The sequence below is a fragment of the Denticeps clupeoides genome, chromosome 13, assembly GCF_900700375.1.
Source record: "Denticeps clupeoides chromosome 13, fDenClu1.1, whole genome shotgun sequence".
In the NCBI taxonomy this organism is placed as follows: domain Eukaryota; kingdom Metazoa; phylum Chordata; class Actinopteri; order Clupeiformes; family Denticipitidae; genus Denticeps; species Denticeps clupeoides.
In genome coordinates, this window is record NC_041719.1 from 6202687 (window position 1) to 6224900 (window position 22214).

A 22214-nucleotide genomic window follows, 5' to 3' on the forward strand; every position below is an offset into this window, starting at 1 on the left:
TTTAGTTGCCCGGCGCAGATCAGAAGAAGCTTTTTGCACTTCCGCGTCTTGCCAGCAGGGGCCGCCACGCCACCGACTAATGTTATTAGGGGTCACGTGCCTCGTGTACGCAACATCTGGGGTCACCTGCGGCCACCAAAAAGGAACGAAAGGCGAGACGTCGCCGAGTGCCAAACAGCGTGTGATCAACGTTGCAGATTAAATGAGCAAATATTATCGGAGCCCTGGACAACGAGACGCAAAAGTGAACTTCAAACGACGAACGCGTACCAATTAAGGGTGGCCCCGCCCTCAATTAACCAGTCACGTGCTTATTAGCGCCGCGACGCGCCTCGGCTCGCGCGTTTCCCCCTTTAGTCCTCCGCGGCGGCGCGCTTGTGGATTTTAGGTAGCTGCAGGGCTGTCCGTGCGAATCTGCTGCCTCCGGTTCTGCTCATGGCTCAAACCGGGTTCTGCGATTCCAAGGCCCTGTTGGACCTACACAAGAAGGTCCGCGCTCAACGCGTTTGCCCCGCTCGCCTGTCTAGAACATAAGACACGTGACTATCAGTTTTCCAGAAATGCGTGTCCACGGCTTGTCCTGCCAGAAAGTGCTTTGAATTGTTTGGGGTGGTTAACTGCGGGCTGCTTGATGTTTTAAGTCCTTCACCATCATGCCCTGTCCAATTGTCAATGTGGTACTAGTGTAGTTGTTGAAGGCCTCGCTTGGGTTTGACTGTTTTTCACAGCCAGAGGAGAGACGTGTCCCTCTGAGGACTTGGGCCAACTCGTGTTTACCAAAGGAGCGATGCCCACCGGCTGAAAGCATGGAGCGCTGGGAGATGGTGCCCAAAGCTGAGCAGGACAGCAAATGGGTACGGGCCAGTTAACCCCCTCTCTGTTTATAGACCAGCCAAGTGTCAACAAGTAAATACACTTGTGGCTTTTTATGTTATACTCGTAGGTTCGGAAGGTGCCTTTGTCTGCAGAAGAAGGCATCATCTTGGATTATGCGCAGATGAATACCACACATGCCGGTACACTTTGCTGAAGAAGCGTGTATGCAACGATTACCTTTTTTTGTTTTGTACGCTTTGTTTTTTTTCCTTTTTTGTCATTTCTGGAAGATGGGCCCAAGGAGGAGGCCATGTTGCGCTGCCTGCACGGCCTTCAGGACCTGCGAATTCTGGTGCCCAGTTTACTGAGGCACGAGATGGAACTGGCTATGGACAAACTGGGCCTCATCTATGACCGAACGTATGCCTGGGATATTTTTTCAGACATGATGGTGAGGTCAGAACAACTGGTGGGGATGCTGGATTAGTGGGAGTTCATTTAGAAACCTGGTTGGCTTTTTTTTTTTTTTTTTTTTTTTTCATATATAATGTTTTTCTCCCCTTCTCTCTCTCTCTCTCTCTCCTACCCCACATAGAGGAGTCAGTTGCGGGACACCTTCCCCAGTGCAGATCTGCCCAACCCCTTTACCGAGAACACTCGTGCCATCTTGGTAGACTGGCTAATACAGGTGCATGTATGTATTGTCGCTGTTCCTCAGTGTGTTGTGTGTGTGTGTGTGTGTGTGTGTGTGTGTGGTTTTTTTTTTTTTTTTTTTTTTTTGTGTAGGGTAAGGGAAGGCAAATCAGTTAAATCAGCATGGGATTTAGTCATGGTCCTATATAACTATTTCCAACAGCAACTGTATGTCATAGTCTATCCTAATTTCACAGCATGACAATCAGGCTAAACTGTCCAGTTTGCAAAAAAGTTTTTCATACATTATCTAATCTTTTAATGATTGTGTGTGTGTGTGTGTGTGTGTGTGTGTGTGTGTATGTATATATATATATATATATATATATATGTATTAGAGGTGTGCATAGATTAAGAAAATTAATCTAGATTAATCTCACTGTAGTCTTGGAATTAATCTAGATTAATCTATAGCAATCTAAATTAATCTAGATTAATCTTAAAAATAAATTTTCCCTGAAGCAAACCCGCCGGCTTCATAGCTGCATCCATGTTTCCATGACACTGCGATATTATTTTTTTTTTTTTATCACCAATAAGAGTCTCACGTTAACGCCGATAACGGCCCACCACTAATATATATAAAAAATTCTTGTCTTTATACCACATCATAGGACATTTACTTCTTAAATTCAAGTTTACAGTTAGAACTAAGTTATTTTGTTATAATTGCTGTTCATGCTTCATATAATAGTCATATTTCTGAAACATTGACCAGGAGGTCTTCCACTTCTCTGAAGAGTCCCTGTACTTGGCAGTTCACCTGCTCAACCGTTGCCTCCGGCAGATAAAAGTCTCCGTCGCCAGTCTACAGCTCCTGGGTGTGGTCTGTCTCTTTGTGGCTGGCAAAAAAGAGGAGTGTCTTCTTCCTGAGGTGCTCAAGACCTTCCACCCTCCCCTTTCCAACAAATTTCTCAATGTAGTTTGGTCTCTTCTCTTTTAAATCCGTTAGTCTGTGTGGTTGGTGCATGTTCTCCCTGCTGCTTGTCTGCAGGTATCGGAGCTCTGTTACTTGATGGAGAATGCCTACACCAAGCACCAGCTGCTGCGGATGGAGCGCCGCGTTCTCTGCGGCCTGAAGTTCAATCTGTCGCACTGCCCCCCTCTGCACTTCCTGCTGCTCTCTGCCTCCATTGCGCGATGCAGCAACAAGGTCCTCACTCGGTGCTCTTCAGTCATTGTTTTAAGCATAAATCCTCAGTACAACAGGTTCTGTCCCTTTTCCAGATGGTGTGGATGGCTCGGTACCTTCTGGAGTTGTCTCTTCTGGAAGGTCAGTGTGTAATGTTCCTACCAGTCCAGCTGGCTGGAGCTGCCCTCCGTCTTGCCCGATTGGTGCTTCAAGAGCCATCCACTCCAGAGAGCGAGGCTGCTTGGTGCATCAGCTCTACTATCCACGTGGGCAGGTCTGCTCATATAAAATTAATGTTAACGTTGCTTATTGGTGGAGGAGGTTGATTTTGTTAAATTAAATTGGGAAGTAACCTAGTGGGTAACACTCACCTATGAACCATTTTGCAGACGTCCTTATCCAGAGCGACTTACAACGTGCTTTCATGTTACCATCAATGAAGTAGTCAGTTCTTGTTCACTAGGACTCAAACCAGTGATCCCATCATTTTATTCACTATGTTGTAGTTCTTCCTTCCATAAATTAGATTATAAGAAAGTACAAGTTAGTCTAAGTATTCTCTAAAGAGGAATATATAAAGCTGCTGTTTGTAAATTCTCACCGACTGTGTTCAGACCTCAAGGGGAAGTAAATTTTTACCACCTAGGGGCCAAGACCGAGATTTGTCTTCCTCATACCTTCAGAGATGGAGGGACCAGGCGAGCAGTCCCGGAGGCTCTGAGTATACGAGGTGCAGTGCGAGGTGTAATAAGGGCTGTGAGGTAGGATGGTGCTACCCCATGTTTGGCTTTGTAGGCCAGCATCAGTATTTTGAGTCTGATTCATCTACTAGGAGCCAGTAGAGAGAACGTAACAGTGGGGTGTAGTGAGAGAATTTGGGAAGGTTGAAGACCAGTCATGCTGCTGCATTCTGTATTAGTTGTAGAAGTCGGATGGCAGTCAGAGGTAGACCTGCTGGACCGGAGTAATCCAGTAATCCAGTCGTGAGATTACTAGGGTCTGAACGTGTGTCTGGGTGGCCTGTGTTGTATAAGGGTGGATTCGTCTGATATTGTAGAGAAGGACTATATGAGCGGGAAAGATTAGTGATGCGAGGTTGCGTGCAGTTGTAGAAGGACAGATCTGAGTTGTGTAGGTAGATATCAAGATCCTGATGGATCTGCTGGAATGAGTTTTAGATGAAATGTTAGACATGCAGAGATTTTGGAAGGTAAAGAGAATGAGGTGTGTCGTCAGCATAGCATTGGTAGGATAACCCATTTGAGGACCTCACCAAGTGATCTTGTGTAGAGGGAGAAAAGGAGAGGACTGAGCCCTGAGGGACACCAGTGGAGAGTCTGCGTGAAGCAGGTGTGGATCCTTTTCAAGTAACTTGGTAAGAACGCTCATCAAGGTTTAGAAAGCAAACAATTTCAATGCTGAGCCCTGAATTCCAAGTCTCTTCAAGAGAATCTTGTGGTTAACTGTATCAAATGTTGCAGAGAGGGCGAGGAGAATAAGAACAAGAACCAATGAGTTTTGCTGATCTGGCTGCATGTAGTTTCTCAGAAACAGCCAGCAGGGCTGTCTCTGTAAAATGACCTGGTCTGAACTTAGACTGTTTGGGATCTATGAGGTTTTTCTGAGACCGAACAACCTGAAGACCAAAGAGTGATTAGTTCAAACCCCAATTACAACCATTATGTTCCTGAACAAGGGAACTGTCCCTGTACTACTGGTTTTAAGTCGCTCTGAACAATGGCATCTGCTAAATGCTGTAAATGTATTTTGTTTTTTACTTTTGAAGAGGTGGTTTGAAGGAGATCCTCATTTAGTGATTTTTTTTTTTTTTTTTTTTCCCTCCCCCCCTCTCCTCTTTCACGATCACAGCGAGGCGACTCTCCTGAAGATCATGCAGATCCTCGCAGTTGCAGCGGCGAGGGCCCGGACCAGAGAGACCAGAGCTACCTACATCAAATTTTCCACAGCAGATACCATGTGCGTCAGCCACCACCCGGCTCTGAAGGGTGCCCCGTGTTTGCTTGGGTTGACAAGTATGCAGACGTGAGCTCGTACCCAGTTCTTGGGCTTACCGAGTTCCAATTTGAATTGAATTAATAGGCAGCCTCATGGTGAGGCGGTGATATATTTTTGTATGTCTAAAATATGTTGTGGACAACCCATGCTCAAGCGTATACTTTTATGTAATATTAATGTGATCAGATAAGTGGTGTCAGTCTGAGCATTTCTAATCCTGATGTAATGTTAACGATCATGTCTGTTTTTACTGTTATGTCGTTTTCTTTTTTCTAACATTTGAGAAGATGGATTTGTACGTAAGGTCTTTAAAAATGTTCAATGTAATGTCAAAAGTTTTAATGTTGAAAATAAAAACTATTGTCTGCTTGTTAATTTTGTTTTCTTATTTAAAAAAAAAAAAAAAAAAAAAAAAAACGCACTTCACACTTTCATACCTCATCTGAAAGCACATTTCTCAAATTCCAGTAAATCTCTTTAAATCAACAGATCTGCTGGGGACTTCTGAGTTTGGCCATCCTGGAGCAGTTCCACACTAGCCTTCGTATTCAGTGCTGTGATTGGTCTGTATGCCTTCGAACCCGCTGTTTAATGAGGAAATTAAGTAGAAACGTGTGCACTGGTTTTAAAGAGGCTAATTTATAGTAATAACATTGGGACTTAACATATATACACCTTTTTGTGCATGCAGCTTTTTAAAATTAGCTTGAGGTTAAGTTTTTGAATCTTGGGGACATGGTCCATTGTAAAAAGAAGGTGATTAATTCCCTTTCATTTAAAGCACTGTTCATATCCTGTGCATTGTAATGTATTCTATATGCAGCACTACTACCTTTACAAATTATTTTGACCAAACCTGAACACGGTATTGCATGAACTGCTGCAAAAAGTCGAAATGTCTGTTTTGCAATATGGAAGCACTTTAAGCATTTATTCATTGCAAATTGAGATGCTCATAGCTGACAAGGGGGTCTAGAGCGAAAGGTCACACAGCCATGCAGGAAAATGTACGTTCCTGGCATTCAGCAGACGCGTAGTAGTACTTTTTAACAGCGGAGGCTGCTTCTTGACAACTGCGCCCGAGTACCTTTAACGACCCGTTGAACTGCACTGGAGCGAAAACGTTGTTCCAGTTTTAAAGTACGACCTCCACGCGTGTCCGGGCTACTCGGCTTCCGCAGGCGCCGCTTTGGAAGCGCTGCTCGCTACATGTGCGCCGCGGTCCTGGCCACGCCCCGCCCGGGCCAGGCTCACATGTCGGAGCACACAGGGCCCTCTGATTGGCCCGCAGACGTGGATGACGTCACGTCCCTCGGCAAGAACCACGTGGCGCTGGCGGAGAGCAGCTGACCGGCGGGCGGCTGCACATTTGCGAGGCGCGTGTGGAGAAGCCGACTTTCCCCCCTTCGCTTTTACCTCCGTCGCTCTATAAAGCCCATTTTTTCGTAGTGATATTTTGTGATATATGTGCATTTATTATACGTACATATATATTTAATTTCAGTATGCAGATGTAACATTAACGATTTTTGTTTACAAGATGAATCTTTTGTTGCAGAGCCACAAATAAAGTATGTGGCCTTGTCACCTCCCCACGCCTCGGGACACGGACCTGGTCAATGAGCAGGATTACACAAAACATTCAACATGTGCCGTAAAATCTGGTTACACAAATCCTCGGGAGCGCGCCGCCGACCCTCCCCCGCCAGTCCCGCCCCACCCCTACACGTGCCCGCGCCCGCCATTGGCCGGCGTTACGAGCGTCACACGTCACTCGCCCGTGGGGCGGGGCTTGGTTCAGGTGGCGGGCCCACCCGAGACCTGGACAGACGCGAGCGGGCGAGCCGCCGTGCTGTCCCCCGGTCCCCCCTGTCCCCGGCCAGGAGACCATGAGAGCGACGGAGGCGACGCGGCGGAGCAGCTAGTCCGGTTAGTCTCCGGCGCGTTACTCCGCCTGCGCGACCACCCAGACGAGGTAAGTCTGGTTTTTCACCCCGGCTTTCTTCTAATACTTCTGCGCCTTTATTGTTGGAATGGCGAGCGTGTTGGTGTCGCTTTTTCTTTTTATCTGCTTTATTTACGACCGAGGCAAGAGGAGACGTGCGAAGTGTCGCCACTCTGTTCCAACTTGTTACATAACGCCGGAGGAGGGTGGAGGCAGACGAGCCAATATGTGATGTGTGTGTGCGCCTATACTGGGGCAGAAATGTTCCAAAGACACTTTTATTTACTTTGAGAAGTTTAAAGTTACTTTTTAAAATGTATTCTGTCGTTGTTGCTACTGGTGTCTGAAGGAATATTAGTGCATATCAGTAAAATTCTGTATTATTAGTAATAATACAGAAGTGCACACACACACAGTGATTGAAAGAGAAGCACAGTCTGCAAGCATGGCCTAGACGCATGTCCATAAATACGGAGTTGCTGTCACACCTGCATGCTCTTCGTGGGTATGTGACGGTGCATGGACAAATCCAGATGTGTCCTGCACTGGACTTTTTTTTTTTTTTTTTTTATTGGAATAGAGTGAGATGCTGACAGCCAAATAAAAACGATTTATTCAAGGATCAATGTTAAACACCGACCCAGCTATTTAAAAGGTGCCAATCAGATCGAATGGTGTGCAAGCTGGACGTTCACATTTTCCATTTTGTTCACTCACACACAGACACACACTGAATTATAATCTTCTTCTTTTTTTTTTTTTTTAATTATGTAATGTGGCCTCATCCAATCTGCACTGCCAGTACGATACAGCATTTGTGGCAGAGGCTGCATCACTGAGCACTGAGATCTAATGAACAATGGTGTAATTGACTGCAATTAGTTGTTCAAATGGTTTGTTTTTTCCATCTGGAAATGTTGTCAATTAATATCAGAAAGTCAGCATTTCTTTTCTCCGCCTCAGCATGCTTTTATTACGACGGATCTTTACCAACAAGAACAAAAATGCACACTAAGAGTTTTTATTACGAATAATGAATTCTTAGCTAAAGTGAACTGTGTATTAACACACACACACACACACACACACATTAGCTGCTGAAGTGCTGTAGAGAACCTTGTATCTGCCCTGGTTTTTTAAATCATTCTAGGGACCAAGATGCCGAAAGAACAGGGCTTTCATGGGGAACGAGGGCCACGCATGGCCAGTAAGAATGCCAAAGACAAGAGCAACAGCGCCACACTTCTAGCATCCCGCGCCAAGGCCCACGCAGAGCAGAAGACAAATGGGCGTGGCTCACGATGCTCCTCTGAGAAGGACTCTGGATATTCAGGTGATCCAGAAAGCAGGAACAACGAAATAACTCTGGTTAGATGTGCACACGCGACCAAAGCATCAGGCCTGTGGGGAGAACAGAGTGTTTTAATATTATCACTGCAGCATGCAAGCAAGTAAGTTGGTGGTATGGAATCCACCACAATTAAGCGTTTCCACAGACCCTTTTTCCCACTCTGCATTACTGCATGATTCTTTCTGAATGTGGAATGCATTGCTTTTTCCGAAGAGCACACTGTAATTCCCGTTTCACTCTGACTTTCGTGTCTCTGATTGATTGGATGTCTGCAGACACTGGCTCAGACTCGTTGCAGACTGATGCCGAAGACCAGCAGAGCAGTGTCAGCAAGCCTCAGGGGAGAGAGGGCCACCAGGGACCCATCCAGGGCAGCCACATACTAGTGTCTGGGACCCCCGAGCTAACTCCCATCTTCATAATCAAGAATGTTGTACTGAAACGGGTAAGACAGAGACTTTTCCTCTGTCGTAGCACTTAGTCGCACGTGACGCTCAACAGCACAACTTCCAGTGCACAAAGTGAACCTTACTAGTTCTAGAGCCAAATAACTGAAGAGGAAGACCAAAAGGTTAACATCTAATGCTAGGTTCAGACTACACAATTTTTAAAGTTGTCTGATTGCTGGAGGTTCATAACAAATGTCAACATGTGCTAGTGTGGTTGTTGCCTAGTGGGTAACATATGAAACAGAAGACCCAAGAGTTTTTAACCCTCCAGGGGACTGTCCCTGTAGCCCAATGATTGTAAGTTGATCTGGATAAGGGCATCTGCTAAATGTTGCCAAGGTAAACATGCCACCGTTAGGTCACATTGACCATGTCTAGGTGCTTTAATGCAAGGTGCTGCTTTGTGATTGGCTGAATAGACATCATGTTAATGAGCAGCCTAAATTGTTGATGAGATGTATAATGATATCATGCACTCGTGTGAGCTAGAGTACTGATGTGCGGTTCACCATTTCCATGCAACAGTGAAATCTGTCCTTTTTTGTCTGTGTGTCGCTCTCTTCCCCCTCTAACCTGCATCACTAGCAAGTAGAAGCAGGCCAGGAGCATCTTTTCCAGACTCCATTATCCTGGGCCAGCGGAGGGACCAATGGTCAGGGCCCAACTCATGTGCTTCTGCTGCAACAGCCTCCAGTGACCTCTCCACCTCCCGTGCACGTCCTCAAACCCCAGCCCAGGAGGGCTGATGGAGGGAGCAAGAAGAGCAAAGCGCCATACCTCCCCATCCTGAACTCATACCCTCGTATTGCCCCTCATCCCAGCAAGAAAACACCTGACAAGGCCACAGCAACTTCAAGCAGTGCAGAAGGTTCTGTCACCTCGGAGGACCACAGCCTGAGCAAAAGGGTGTGCACTGAGGAGAAGCGAGAGGAGGTGTCCACCACCTCCAAGTTGCCAAAACAACACCTCCACAAGCAGTCTGAAAACAGGGCCCACTCTCATTCCTCCCACTCTCTCCCCAGAAAGTCCGAATTTTCCAGTCACCCCCGTCGAAGGCCATGCCTCCCCTCTAGCCCCACCACATCTCTCAGTGTGGGCTCCCCGTCTGTGTCCAGCACAGAGACAACACCCCCTACCTCGTCCTCCAACGACAATCCACCCACTGCTGCTCCTCCACTCCAAGCCAGCAGAGGGCAGCGCAGACACAGCTCCAGCTCGCTCTTCAGCTCGGCGCGACACCGGCGCTTCCTCAACACGGTCGAGATCCTGAGCCAGTCAGGGCTGCTCGACATCACGCTCCGCACTCAGGAGCTGCTCCGCCAGAGCACCGCCACCGAGCGCGACATCGCCCAGTTGCGGCAACATGCCCAGCTGCTGTGCCAGGCTGCCCAGACCAACCCGGATTCCTTTGGTGCCTGGGAAAGGGTCCAACACGCCATGGCAGAATCAGGCCACTACCCCAGCCTGAAGTGCCTGGTAGCTAAGAATGGTGACAGCCACGCAATGCAGGTGGCAAGAGAGGCAGACACCAGTGGTAAGAGGGACACTGCCGTTATGCTCAGTCACACCCGTAATGAGGAAGTGGAACCTCCGTCTCCCCTCTTGGCCCCCATGGCCGAATTGCCCCTGGATCTGCCAGTATTAGAACAGCATGTCTCCTTAAGGGCCCTTTTCTGATGAAGGTGGAAGTCAATGGGCCAATGCTAAGCACGCAGAAGATCTTAAGCCCCCTGATAGTTCCACGCCTGGATCCCTCCTGTAATGTAATTTTATCTTTTGCTGAGCGGTTGCAACTTTTAAGAACAAGTTTGAATGTGAAGTAGAGTGATCTGAACCATAATTCTTTGGCTGTGGGGCTCTATCCAATCACCCTATCTTGTCCCTTGGACCATCTTGTATCAGACTGTCCCGCCAAAGAACTGAGTAGGTGCCCTGTCCGTGCATGGAGTTGGGAGGGATCTGTCAAACCATCAGATACTTGTGAAGCATTATTTCATTATTTTGCAGACTATGCCTGCTTTAGTTGTGCACCAGTAAACATATGACTGAATGCATTAATACCATGTTTTATTAGTCACATGCTCCTTCAAATACAATTATTTATGATTATTGTGATTGTTGAGGCCTTTTGAAAGGAGCAAGAAACTGATTGTCCTCAGTTGGGCTCTTGAAGTTACATATTTCATCAATATATGCATATATATTTTTGCTTGGGATGGAATACACACTACAACAATGGACCTTCGTGAGGCAAATCCAGTACCAGTTCCATTTAAAGGGGTTTTACATTGACAAAAGTATTATTCTTGTCCTTTCATTCTGGCCTTCTTGTCTTTGAAATGAACCCTTGTAATGAGGTACAAGCTGTAAAGGTCTGCCCGGTATAAACCATTGCCAGCCTTAATGTACCCAACCACACCCCAAAACCTGTATTATTTTTATTTACTCACAGGTAGACGTCTCACCACCTGAAATATGCTTTTCTTTTTTTCAGTCGTCTTTTCAATCAACCTTATCTTGTTACTGAATGGGCAATGAAGTCAATGAGCTCAGGTCCAATGAAGTCCAGTTTTTTTCTTGACTGAAAACAGACACACAGACACCTGTAACAGGTACTCCTGGTGTGTTTCTTTGAATGAGCAGTATTTGGAATATTTTTGAATGCACATGTATGAATTCAGTCCAAAAATGTCTGGATGTTTATGGTTTAGCTTCTTCAGTAACAGTTCCTGCACTCAGTACAGTTGCAGGCATAGAGATCTTTAAAAGTGGCAATTTTAGTCCATTCATTACAATATAGTCAAGCATTGAATCTTATTCCAGTCAAAATGTACCGTAGCATTGTGTTATTATTGTATTACTGTACAGTGTTTCTCTTACTTGCTGGACGATGAACACAGGATGGAACCTCTGCTATGGGAAAAGGAGGAAATTATGTAAACAGTGTTGAAAATGACCTGCTGGCCTGAGCAGCGACTGTAAGCTTTGTATGCAGTTTGATTGGGTGGTTCCAGTGTTAACTACTTTGTATGAGTTTTGTTCATTTAACATTTCTTTTTGTTGTTACAAATTGTTGGTAAGTTAAGATTCCGAGCATGTGTGGGACCTTTCATTCCTTTAATTTATTAATTTTTTTGTGTGAGGTCTGTCCAAGGCACTGCAACACAATGTACATAAATCTTACATATGAAGAGACAATTAAAGTGCTCGTTGTTTAAAGATTTCCTGGTGATATCGGTCCTTCTCTTCGAACTGTTCCTATTACTTGGTGCAATGTTTGTACAACATGCGTCTGTTTAGTGGATTTAAATCCTAAGAAAATTTTAACTTCTGCAACAATTGAATAATTAAATATTTTTAATCATTCCAGATGCAAAAAGGAACAAAATCATTGAAAGGCCAAAATTATCATGACATTCGTGTCCTATGAAACTATGATGTGTGTCCTCTCTTTGTACTCTTAACTTGTTTTTTTTTTTTTCCAGTATATTGCTTTGATGATAAGATGGTGTTCACCCTGTACCAGACTGATACCCAGTCCATGGGCATATCCTGCAGCTTGTTTCCACAGATGGATGGAAGCTACAGATGGAACCAGCACTTGTCAGAATACTGCATAAGCAAGCAAAGATCGTTTCTTAACATAACAATTAACATTTAATAATTAGACTAATATAAATGTTTTTTTTATTTAATTTTTATTTCAGTAAAGGAGAATAACAACAAGGCAACAGAGACACCTGAGACTTTGATGAGCAAAATGTTCATTGTAAAATGAAAATGTTCCTGAAGGTGGCACTACTATTCTGAAGAAAGCTTCTAGTAACTCCTCCTGATAAACTTTTATTAGGTTATTTTTATTTTTGCACATAGACTGTTCACAAACAACTTTTAATAAACCAAATAATTATAGATAATTTTCTCTTAGGTGCCCCCCAAAAAATATCCCAGTAAGATGTTTTTCTTAAAAGCTTCTTTTGTTCCCCATGGCAACTACAGTGCATCTGGGGTCAACTTTAAAAGCTCTTCAGTCTGCTTCCGGGTCAAAGGAAGGTCATCAGCACATTGACAAAGATGAATGCAGCGCTGGTAAGAGAGAGAAATACCATCATTATTTATTTACAGACCAGACCGACAAATATGGTTTTGTGTGCATATATAAATTCCATCAAAATTTAAACTAACCTGTTTCAGGCTTCCTTTTCCAGTGCACAGCAAGTAGACAGCCAGTACTGGTGCAGCCAGACCGGACGACAGCGTCATCATCCGTCCCAGCACATTTACCCACCCTGGGTATGTGTAGGTTCGGTTAAATGTCAGGGGCTTGTAATTGGCCAAGGCGCCGATGAAGGATGCCTGGGGAAAGTATGGAATAATTTAAAGTCACACATAAATGGCTCTTGTGCCAGCAGCACAAGGAGTCCACAACTGGACCAATAAAGCAGACTCGTTATAATTTTCTTATGTAAAATCTGATTTCTTATTAGTAATGATGGTCAATATCCATGGTCATTATCCATGTCAACAGAGACTAGCTAAAAAATCAGTCAATAAGTGCAGCATCATACTGATATATTTCCAACTAAATTAATTAGGATAACTATAGGACATACATTTGTGAAATTAACAGACCATCATGTTTAAAGAACCACTAATGAGAATAAGAGAGGAACTCACTGTGCATACTAGTGGTGTCAGATAGCGGCAGCAGAAACTGAAGAAGCGGCTGGGTCTCACTCTGGCCATGTCTTCAATTATATCACATGCGCTCCGCTCCTGGTAGATTGAAAGGCTCGTTTGCTTTTAAAAATATTTGACATAACTACAGTGCATCCAGAAAGTATTCACTTTTTCCACATTTTTTATGTTATAGCCTTATTCCAATAGATTTGATTTTTTCCCTCAGAATTCGACACACAACACCCCATAATAAAACATGAAAAAAGTTTACTTCAGGTTTTGGCAAATTAATTACAAATAAAACTGAGAAAGCAAATGTACATAAGTATTCACATCATTTGCCATGAAGCTCAAAATTGAGTTCTGGTGCCCCCATTTTCCCATGATCCTCCTTGAGATGTAGCTTAATTGGAGTCCACCTGTGGAAAAACCAGCTGACTGCAGCAATGTACAGAGAGATCCTGGATGAAACCCTGCTTGAGAGTGCTCTTGAACTCAGACCTGGGTGACGGTACATCTTTAATCAGGACAATGTCACTTCAGGAGTGGCTTTGTTATTTTTTAATACATTTGCAAAGACCTCAACCTTTTTTCACATTGTCATTATGGGGTATTTTGTGTAGAATTCTGAGGGAAAAAATTATATATATTTTTTTGGAATAATGTTACATAACAAATGTGGAAAAAGTGATGAGCTGTGAATACTTTATGGATGCACTGTATATACAGCATAAGGACTTTAAAAGATTATACTGCAATGAGTTATTATTTACCAAATATCCAGCCCATTATCAGACACTGAAGGCCAGAGAGGAAGAGCACAGAGGATCCATTTATGCCATAGTAGTCAAAGACCTGCAGGACATAAATGCCACCCTGCAGAGAAAAGGCTTATTAAATAATAGACTCAAATCACTACAATCAGTTGAACTTTATACTTTGTATTTGGTTCTCTGAACACCTCTGTAGCCACTAAGATACTTATGCTGAAACAGAAGAGGCTGAAGACCAGCAGTAAAAGTTCTCTGCATCCAGGTCTGAGCAGCAGGGTGGGAACCAGGTCGATCACTGATATGATCACCACCTCCATCGTGGAAAACTAAATTTCATACAGTTAATATCGGTTTCTTTGTTAGTGTGTGTGTGTATGTACAACTTTTGATGCCACCTGCGTATCCAGGCCAAGCAATATAATCATGATGAAGAAGCATATCGCCCACAGTTGGGGTAAAGGCATCATGGCCACTGCCTGAGGGTACGCAATAAATGCCAGACTAGGACCTGTAAGAGGAAAATTTGTTCATGTAGCCACAAGCATAATTTATTTTGAACACTACTGATTACTTGTATTGTTTGTTTTATATAGATACTCCCAAGCCATTAAGTACAGTACCTGACTCTGCAACTTCTGCAATGCCAACATTGTATTCATGAGCCAAGAAGCCCAGCACTGAAAATACGGCAAATCCAGCCACCAAACTGGTACCAGCGTTCAACAAACAGAGCCAGAAACAGTTCCTGCCAGAGAAGTTCGAATTTAGGATGCTAATTTAAGGATATTAAGGGAGTGTGGTTTGACTTAAGATTTTTGGGAACTGATGGGTTCTAAATCATACCTGTAGCAGTTGTTGTTGTATGGATTGTAGCTGCACAGTGAAACCAACAGTCACACTGAAGGAGTAGAAGACCTGAGTTACAGCCTCCATCCACACCTGCTTGAAAACACACAGACCTGTTTACCAGAATCCTAATATGATCAAATGTTTTTATAAAAAAATATTTGTAAAAGCCTTGGTATAAAGAATGCAAACTCTGCTCACTCAAAGTCCGAGCAATGATTCAAACTAACAACCATGGGGTTTGTGAGATCTGCATTTTATGTTGGAAAAGTTCTGGTTTGAATCCTTTGAAACTGACAACTCATACAGGTTGTTCAAAGTAACCTGAGGCTCTAGAAGCAGGGTGAGGTCAGGCTTCAGATAGTACACAATCCCCTGCAGGGCACCAGGTAGAGTCAACCCTCTGATCAGCAACACCAGCAGCATCACGTATGGGAAAGTGGCTGTAAAATACACCACCTGAAAATAGAGATCCAGCATTTTAGGGTTAATCTGGGTTTCACTGTGCTGTACCCTTCTCATCTCTTCTGACAGAAAGAAGTATTAATGCATATTAAAACTGAGCCATTTTGCCACACCCATGCAGAGAACCCCTAAAATACAAAATGTTTTGCCATGGCTGACATATGTGCATATGTCCTGACATTTTGAGCACAGGAAAGCCCTCAAAATTGAACTTCTTTTCGGTGCATAATAATTCCTCTTTAAAGAATATTTAGATTAAATTGTAATTTTCTTGTTGTCGAACTTTGTGTACAGAATCTACAACAGAGTGAATTAAATAGATGTATTCATAGTTGGGGTCCTAGTGAACCGGAATTGATCTCTTCATCGATGGTAACTTGAAAGCACGTTGTAAGTCGCTCTGGATAAGGGCGTCTGCCAAATGCCGTAAATGTAAATGTAATAATTATTATAATATCAATAATAATAATGCATAATAATAATTATTATTATTATAATATCAATAATAATAATCCTAACATATTCAATAGGTCCTGTGCATCATAGGTGCTTACATTTTTTTTCCGATTGTCACTTTGGATAGGTATCTGTCATATTCATTTTGTAATATAAATGTGTCACAGTTTGGACTGTGGAGGATGCCCTGGTCCATGTGCCAGGACAGAGTCCATGTGGTCACCCCTGATTATCTGACTGTCTGCACTTGTTGTTTTATACTGGCCTCTAGTTTTTAATCCTTGTCGGGTCATTGAATGTTTGTCCATTTGTTTGTCCATTGGGTGGTAGTAGCCTAGTGGGTAACACTCTCGCTTATGAAGCAGAAGACCCAGTATCAAATCCCACTTAACCCTAAGTGTCTCCAGGGGGGACTGTCCCTGTAATTACTGATTGTAAGTCGCTCTGGATAAGGGCATCTGATTAATGCTGTAAATGTAAATGTCCATGTATTCCACGGTCCTGTATTTTGTGTCTATATTGCATCCAGACATCATGATTGTATTGCCACCAATCAGTTTTCTATCCCCCATTTTTGGGGAGTAAGGGCGCTCTCATTTTGTGAGGTGTCCCTGCTGCTTCGTGGGGCGGCAGGAGATATTCTGGTTGGCTGGAGCGGCATCTAATAACCAGCTCACAAAGTAAAATATGACACTGAAGTAGCTCCTTATACAAATTGTCACTTCTACCTTAAATACTGCTCAGCAGGCTGCAATACCAGCCTAGTTCAGTGAGGTGTACAGCCAGGAAATTTCAATCTTTAATATGTTTTCAATCTTTATATGGTGATGATCTCTGTGCCCACTCATAATTTGAGTGGGCATAGAGATAATCACCATATAAATATTGAAACAATTAGAAATGGTATCAAGTGTTACCTGTCCGGTCCAACACTGTTTTCACTGAAAATTTCACATGGGAACTCTGCATTTGTCCATGTGACCGGGAGCAACACGGGGATGAGGTAACAAGACTCCCATATATTGGCAAGATGGCCACTGCCAGCTGCTCTGTCATTGATTGGCATTCGTCAACTCGACTTGGCTCTTTTTCCACCTCAACTACGTAAGATTATCCTGTTCATCTCCTCTCAACTCTCAACTCCTGTCCTTTCCCCAATTCAACCTAGAATGCGACTGCCAACATCCGTGAGGTGTTGCGGCTCACGCCGGCTCGCTTTCACATATTAAACTGTAGAAAATGTACCTGCCTCCTTGCGTCCAATCGCACGGTGGTTTCTTGTTTCTTCCAACACGGTCTCATGTTCTATTCCCGCGCTGGTGCTGTGACAGCATTGGGTTGATGAATGGCATTCTTTTTACAAAAAACACTACCATTTAAAAGCTCTGGGCCAATAAAAAAACCACTTGTTAAAGGTAAAATAACATGTGTAGAAATAGTATCAACTAATACTTTTCTGTCCCAAAACATTTTTCACTATAAAATTGACCTGGGAACTTTGCTCATGTGCACATAGATTTATGATTAATATGGACGTTTCAATATTAAATAAATAGCATTGCAGCCTGTGGTATTTAAGGTGGAACAAATCATTTGAATAAAGAGCTGCGAATAATGAGCTGTCTTTGTGCACTCTAAATTCTATCACACACATATATCCAGGAAGTGAGCAGAAGATCCTTGGTGTGGCTGCTTCCAAATAAAGCACATTTCATTAATTCATAATATTGTCACATTTAATTTTTTCCTAGGTTGTGGGAAATTGCAGAAAAAATATGAACCAAATCTGTGCACTAAAGTGTCTATTCATCTACATTGGGGTGATCCTTGGGATGCAGGATGGTGGTCGATACTGGAGTGCAAAATTAACACAGATGGAAGATGGACAAGAAAAGGTCAAAGCCCCGTGCTTATCTGGACAATTCAGTGTGGTTCAGACAACAGATTTTACAATAAAATATGTAAATACATAATTATTAATATGTTTTTTGTTTCTCTGTGCATGTGTGTGTGTGTGGGGGTGGGGGGGTTGCCCAGGGCACCAAACAGGTTAGGACCTCCCCTGCATCTAACCGCCAGTCTTGCGTTTGCACCCTTTCTTCCTGCCTGCATCAACCATGTCACACTCTCTGTCTAAGTGAACATGCTGAAAATTAAAATTCTCAAAGTCATTGAAAGTTTACTATTTCTAGTTTACTATTGTTTCATTTTTACATTTGAATCCTAAACACCAACCTTTCCTGTAGACTTCACACCTTTCCAAATGCAAAAGTAACAAATGAGGATGATCTCCCAAATGAGGAGGATCTCCCACCGAACACTGCCCAGCTCCTCAATACCACCTGAGATCGGCAGCACATGCCGTCTGGAGATACGTTGTTTGTTAGAATATCTGGAATTCTGTTTGCATTCTCAGTGTTCTAAAAGCTTCCTTCTGTGTTTGACTTTAAGAACTTACTCCCAGAATTCAGTTGCTGGGGAGGTCGAGTTGGTGTTTATAGTCTGGTTATATTTGTTCAGTGCGTTGAAGTCCTCACAACTTTCTACAGGAAGTGAAATATATTTTAGTTCATTATTCTTAATTTCTTGAAGCTGTTGCACTACTGTTATGCTGCTGTTGTTACACATGGCAAGATGTAGTCAGTGTTCATACCTGTGTTCCAGGTGTGGCCACAGCTGGCCCAGGGCAGTTTGGCGTAGAAAGAGAAGCACAGGTACAGAAGTGCCCAGGCAAGGATGATGACGTAAGACATGCAGCTATAGACACTCATTATTGTACCTGTGTAGCCGATTCCTTAAAGACAAACAGTATTTAATTTTTTTCCTCACAAACATTAGACTTCAAATCTCCACTCAAAACCTTTTTCCAATAATACCACAATCCCAGAAACGTTCACTGTGTTTATATATTAAACTTTACCTAACTTGTATTTGGACAGCAAAGAAAGAATTTCATTGTACATAGAAATTTAATTTATTCCATACACATGACAATAACTACTATGAATCCTTCAATTCTTGAATATATTGACCTGAACAGATGAGAAAGTTTCTTCCCCACTCACCCTGAGCAATTGGGCAGAACTTCTGACAGCAAGTGAAGCTTGCTTGCTGTGTGTACTGACCCATCGCACTCTCCAGAAGAAACAGGGGGATCCCACAGGTCACCACAACCACCACGTAGGGCACCAAGAAAGCACCTTGAAACGAAATTTCAGTACAAGGTAATATAGGTTTTAACAAAATGTTTCTTATGTTGTCCGTTCGTGTGTACATAAGGTTAGAGTTGTGGTTATGAAACATGATATTTAAATGTTCATACATTACTGCATTGTAAACCATACAGTCCTTGTGGTATAGACTACAGTAACAAGATTAGTGTAAAATAAAGCAGTTCAATATATCTCAGTGTATCTTGTACATAACTTAGACTTACCTCCACCATTTCTGTAGCAGAGATATGGGAATCTCCAAACATTTCCTAATCCAACTATGTTCCCTGCCATAACCAGGAGAAATTCTAAATTGCTACTCCATTGCCCTCTTTCCTTAATTACTAAATCTACTTGTGTTCCAGGTTTCACAGCTTTCCCAGGGCAGTTTGACTGCTACATGCTTACAATGAAAACTGAAAGTTTGTTGTTGCTTCATTTTTACATGTAAAATGTTGGTATCTACAACCCTGCGCTTTAGGGTCATATTGCTCTGTTCTGTTTTACCTAGATGTTGTCCTGGTGTCTGTCTCTGTGTGTGTATTTCTTTTTTGACATTGAGAAAGCAAACAATATAATGTGGAAGGATGGATTGTTCATTAAACTTTGGATTGTTACCAGATGGATTGTTCATTAGTCATCTCAGGCCAAGTGTACAGATGGTTCAGGAATTTTTGGCAGGGAAGGACTCTTATAATTAGAGTAGGGAAGAGCTATTCGAAGAAATACGCAGAAAATGCAACACCTTAAGGCAGTACAGAGAGTCCTTTATTACTTTCTACAATGATAAATTATGTTTTTGGTGATGTTGAGAATGGGGTGGGGCTTTCGCTGTTTGCTGATGTTCACAATCTGGAAAATAGGAAGGAACATTACAAAAATAGAAGATACAAAGTGAGGTGTTAAATTTTCTGTGACAAAACAAAGGTAAACTTTTTCAAAGATTTTGCGATCAGGACTTCAAAATCAAATGTTTCAATTAAATGTTTTGGGGAACGTGGTTAGATGAAAAATTACATGGGTGAATTCAAAAAGTTTGGGATAAATGTAAAAAAAAAGTTGCAAATGTAGTTCAGTTTCAGTTTTATTTGTCATATGCAAGTTAACGCAGGGAAAAACATTACAGTAAAATTTGTATGATGAGAAATGCAAGTCGCTGTTAAAAACAATGCTAAAAAACAGACAGTTGGGCAATATCAAATTTGTCACTTTACAAGAAGTCACAAGTTATACGTCTACAAGAGAAGGGTGATATATGAAGGAGTAAAAAAGTAACAATTTTCATGTGGGAGGGTAGAACAGGCAGATGAGGCAAACTGACAATACTGAGCAATGAGTACAATGACAGTTATAGCACGTAGAGTGTAGATGCATGTTCCAGTCAGTATTTAAGTGTGTGCACGTACAGTTTGTGTGTGAGTAACACAATGTGTAATGTTGGTGTTCAGGTGTTGCTGTTGAGGAGTCGAATGGCCTGATGGTAAAAACTGTTCTTAAGTCCTGTAGTCCAAGCAGCTAGACTCAGTTCTTAAACAGTTAAATCCTAATCAATTTCAGGCATTACGACTTTAATTTGTATAAGAGGGTGCAGAAAACCTCAATAAACCAAAATGTGTCTGACTAGTTCCATGCAGCAGCACAGTTCTACATTGGTTCGGAATCACATGCTCACTTTGTGTGGAAGCTATTGAAAAAAAGAGAGAATTTTCCACATTTTTTGGAAATATTGATATAAAACCAAGGATGCAGAAAATCCCCCAAAAATTAGGTGTGTCTAAATAGTCCCATGCAATAGCACTGTTCTACACTAATCTGGCCCCAAAAACTCAAAATGGTTAAGTATTGAAAGAAAAACCAGAATTCTTTGTGGAGGGTTGTGCTTAGTGAATATCTGAATATCTGTTGAATTTTCCAACATGAAACTACTGTAACTTCACCGCAGCGTCTGAGTTCTACTTTCAGTCAGATCGTCTCTTCCCTGTGTTCTTTCTGTCTCTAGGTCAGCGTGGGCCCAACTTGGCCCATATCTTAGTTTGGTCCCCTGTTCTCTGTCTGCACTCGCGATACTCATCACCATCAGCCTGGCTTCATGGTAGAACTAGACCACCGCTGAAGCTTATCTGTGTTTGTTGTCTGTCTTCCTGCCATTTATTTGTTTCATTGCTATTTATTATTTAATCATATGTTTAATTACATGGTCTCTCACTGGGTTTACCAGCCTTTTCCTTATTTCATTTGTTGTGTATGTAAAACCTCTTACACACTGAAATTAAATTTTTTGTAACTGTATGAACATATTGATGACTGCTAGTTCTTGTTTTTATTTATTTTTTTTTCATTCTTTATGTGTAAATAAAATAATAATATTGCATTATTTTCTGTGTCCTTGAACTTTACTTAACTTCAGACAGTTTGATTTGGCAGCCAGTTACTACTGTTATATAAAATAGCAGTAATACAGGAATTGTTTAAATTACAGTCTCTTGCTTTGTAAAGAGTTGTTCTTGTGGAAAACGTACCTTCACCGTTCTTGTAGCAGAGGTAGGGGAACTTCTACATATTTCTTACCCAACTATGTTTCCAGTCTCAGTCAAGAGAAATTCTGTTGCCTTGGTTTTCTGTTCCTCACACTCAGCTGCTTCTCCTTCCATGAGCTCCATCTTCCTCTAACTGGTCTGATTATTGCTGTAATGTCAGCTGCACCTAGTTCTGTCAGTCAAAAATATCATGCAAACTAAGTTACACTTTGAACCAAAACAGACCTTACATGGGGTGGAAGTCAAGGCACCAGTGCTAAGCAAGCAGAAGATCTTATGTCCCCTGATATCTCCACTACTTTACTTCACCCCTTCTGTAATATTTATTTTGTTTTTCACTGAGCTGTTGCAACATTTACAGACAAGTTTGAGCTCCACAAACTGCATGATTACCTGGCTGCTTCAGTTCCAGTGGTAACTAATGGTTCTTGTGCTGTCCTTTTGGGATTGTGGAGTGTAGCAATAAGAATTGTATTTCTGTTGTTGTTGGACTATCCAGTCAAAGTTCCTAGTTTGTCACTTGGACAGTCTTACATCTCACTGTCCCACCAAAAAACTGAGTAGGTGTGCTGCCTGTTTATCATTTTTATTGCATGGTATGGAGTTGGGAGTGATCTGCAAAACTATCAGACACTTTGTTATTTCCTATTGGAGTCTGTGGCAATTTGACTCTCTGTGATTTTCTTTTAACTGTTCCTTTTACTTATAATTATTGTACAATATACATGTTTCAGTGGATTTGAGAAAATCTAAAATATGTGTTTATAATTATTCCACCCATGAAAACAGTTCACCCTATACTAGACTAATACCCTGTTCATGGGCACGTCCTGCAGCTAGTTT

The 22214-nt window shown here is 42.4% G+C and overlaps 2 protein-coding genes and 1 pseudogene across 4 annotated transcripts; 2 read left to right on the top strand and 1 right to left on the bottom strand.

Moving 5' to 3' along the window:
• Nucleotides 1–435: 435 nt before the first annotated feature.
• Nucleotides 436–4872, top strand: ccnp (cyclin P). The gene is made up of 9 exons (XM_029001608.1): nucleotides 436–489; nucleotides 729–854; nucleotides 944–1016; nucleotides 1107–1267; nucleotides 1412–1510; nucleotides 2228–2383; nucleotides 2504–2662; nucleotides 2737–2915; nucleotides 4511–4872. The coding sequence occupies exons 1-9, from the start codon at nucleotides 436–438 to the stop codon at nucleotides 4686–4688; spliced, it is 1185 nt and encodes a 394-aa protein (XP_028857441.1). The 3' UTR covers nucleotides 4689–4872.
• Nucleotides 4873–6429: 1557 nt separating this feature from the next.
• LOC114801992 (CLOCK-interacting pacemaker) lies at nucleotides 6430–11624 on the top strand. Of its 3 annotated transcripts, XM_029000564.1 has the most exons (4): nucleotides 6430–6632; nucleotides 7753–7935; nucleotides 8229–8398; nucleotides 8988–11624. In XM_029000564.1, exons 2-4 carry the CDS (start codon nucleotides 7761–7763, stop codon nucleotides 10077–10079), a joined length of 1437 nt encoding a protein of 478 aa, XP_028856397.1. In that variant the 5' UTR covers nucleotides 6430–6632; nucleotides 7753–7760; the 3' UTR covers nucleotides 10080–11624. The 3 variants fall into 3 exon arrangements, with proteins under 3 accessions (XP_028856397.1, XP_028856399.1, XP_028856400.1); XM_029000566.1 differs by lacking the exon at nucleotides 6430–6632 and having other exon boundaries at nucleotides 6659–7935; XM_029000567.1 differs by lacking the exon at nucleotides 6430–6632 and having other exon boundaries at nucleotides 7912–8053.
• Nucleotides 11625–12200: 576 nt separating this feature from the next.
• Nucleotides 12201–21643, bottom strand: LOC114801998 (sodium- and chloride-dependent GABA transporter 2-like; annotated as a pseudogene).
• Nucleotides 21644–22214: the final 571 nt, after the last annotated feature.

Bases quoted from the DNA above. Each gene is read 5' to 3' on its own strand.
- ccnp (XM_029001608.1), top strand. From the start codon at position 436: ATGGCTCAAACCGGGTTCTGCGATTCCAAGGCCCTGTTGGACCTACAC. The intron at 490-728 runs GTCCGCGCTCAA...TGTTTTTCACAG, and splicing joins TGTTGGACCTACACAAGAAG to CCAGAGGAGAGACGTGTCCC. The intron at 2,384-2,503 runs GTGCTCAAGACC...GCTTGTCTGCAG, and splicing joins AGGAGTGTCTTCTTCCTGAG to GTATCGGAGCTCTGTTACTT.
- LOC114801992 (XM_029000564.1), top strand. From the start codon at position 7,761: ATGCCGAAAGAACAGGGCTTTCATGGGGAACGAGGGCCACGCATGGCC. The intron at 7,936-8,228 runs GTGATCCAGAAA...GGATGTCTGCAG, and splicing joins GAAGGACTCTGGATATTCAG to ACACTGGCTCAGACTCGTTG. The intron at 8,399-8,987 runs GTAAGACAGAGA...CTGCATCACTAG, and splicing joins AGAATGTTGTACTGAAACGG to CAAGTAGAAGCAGGCCAGGA.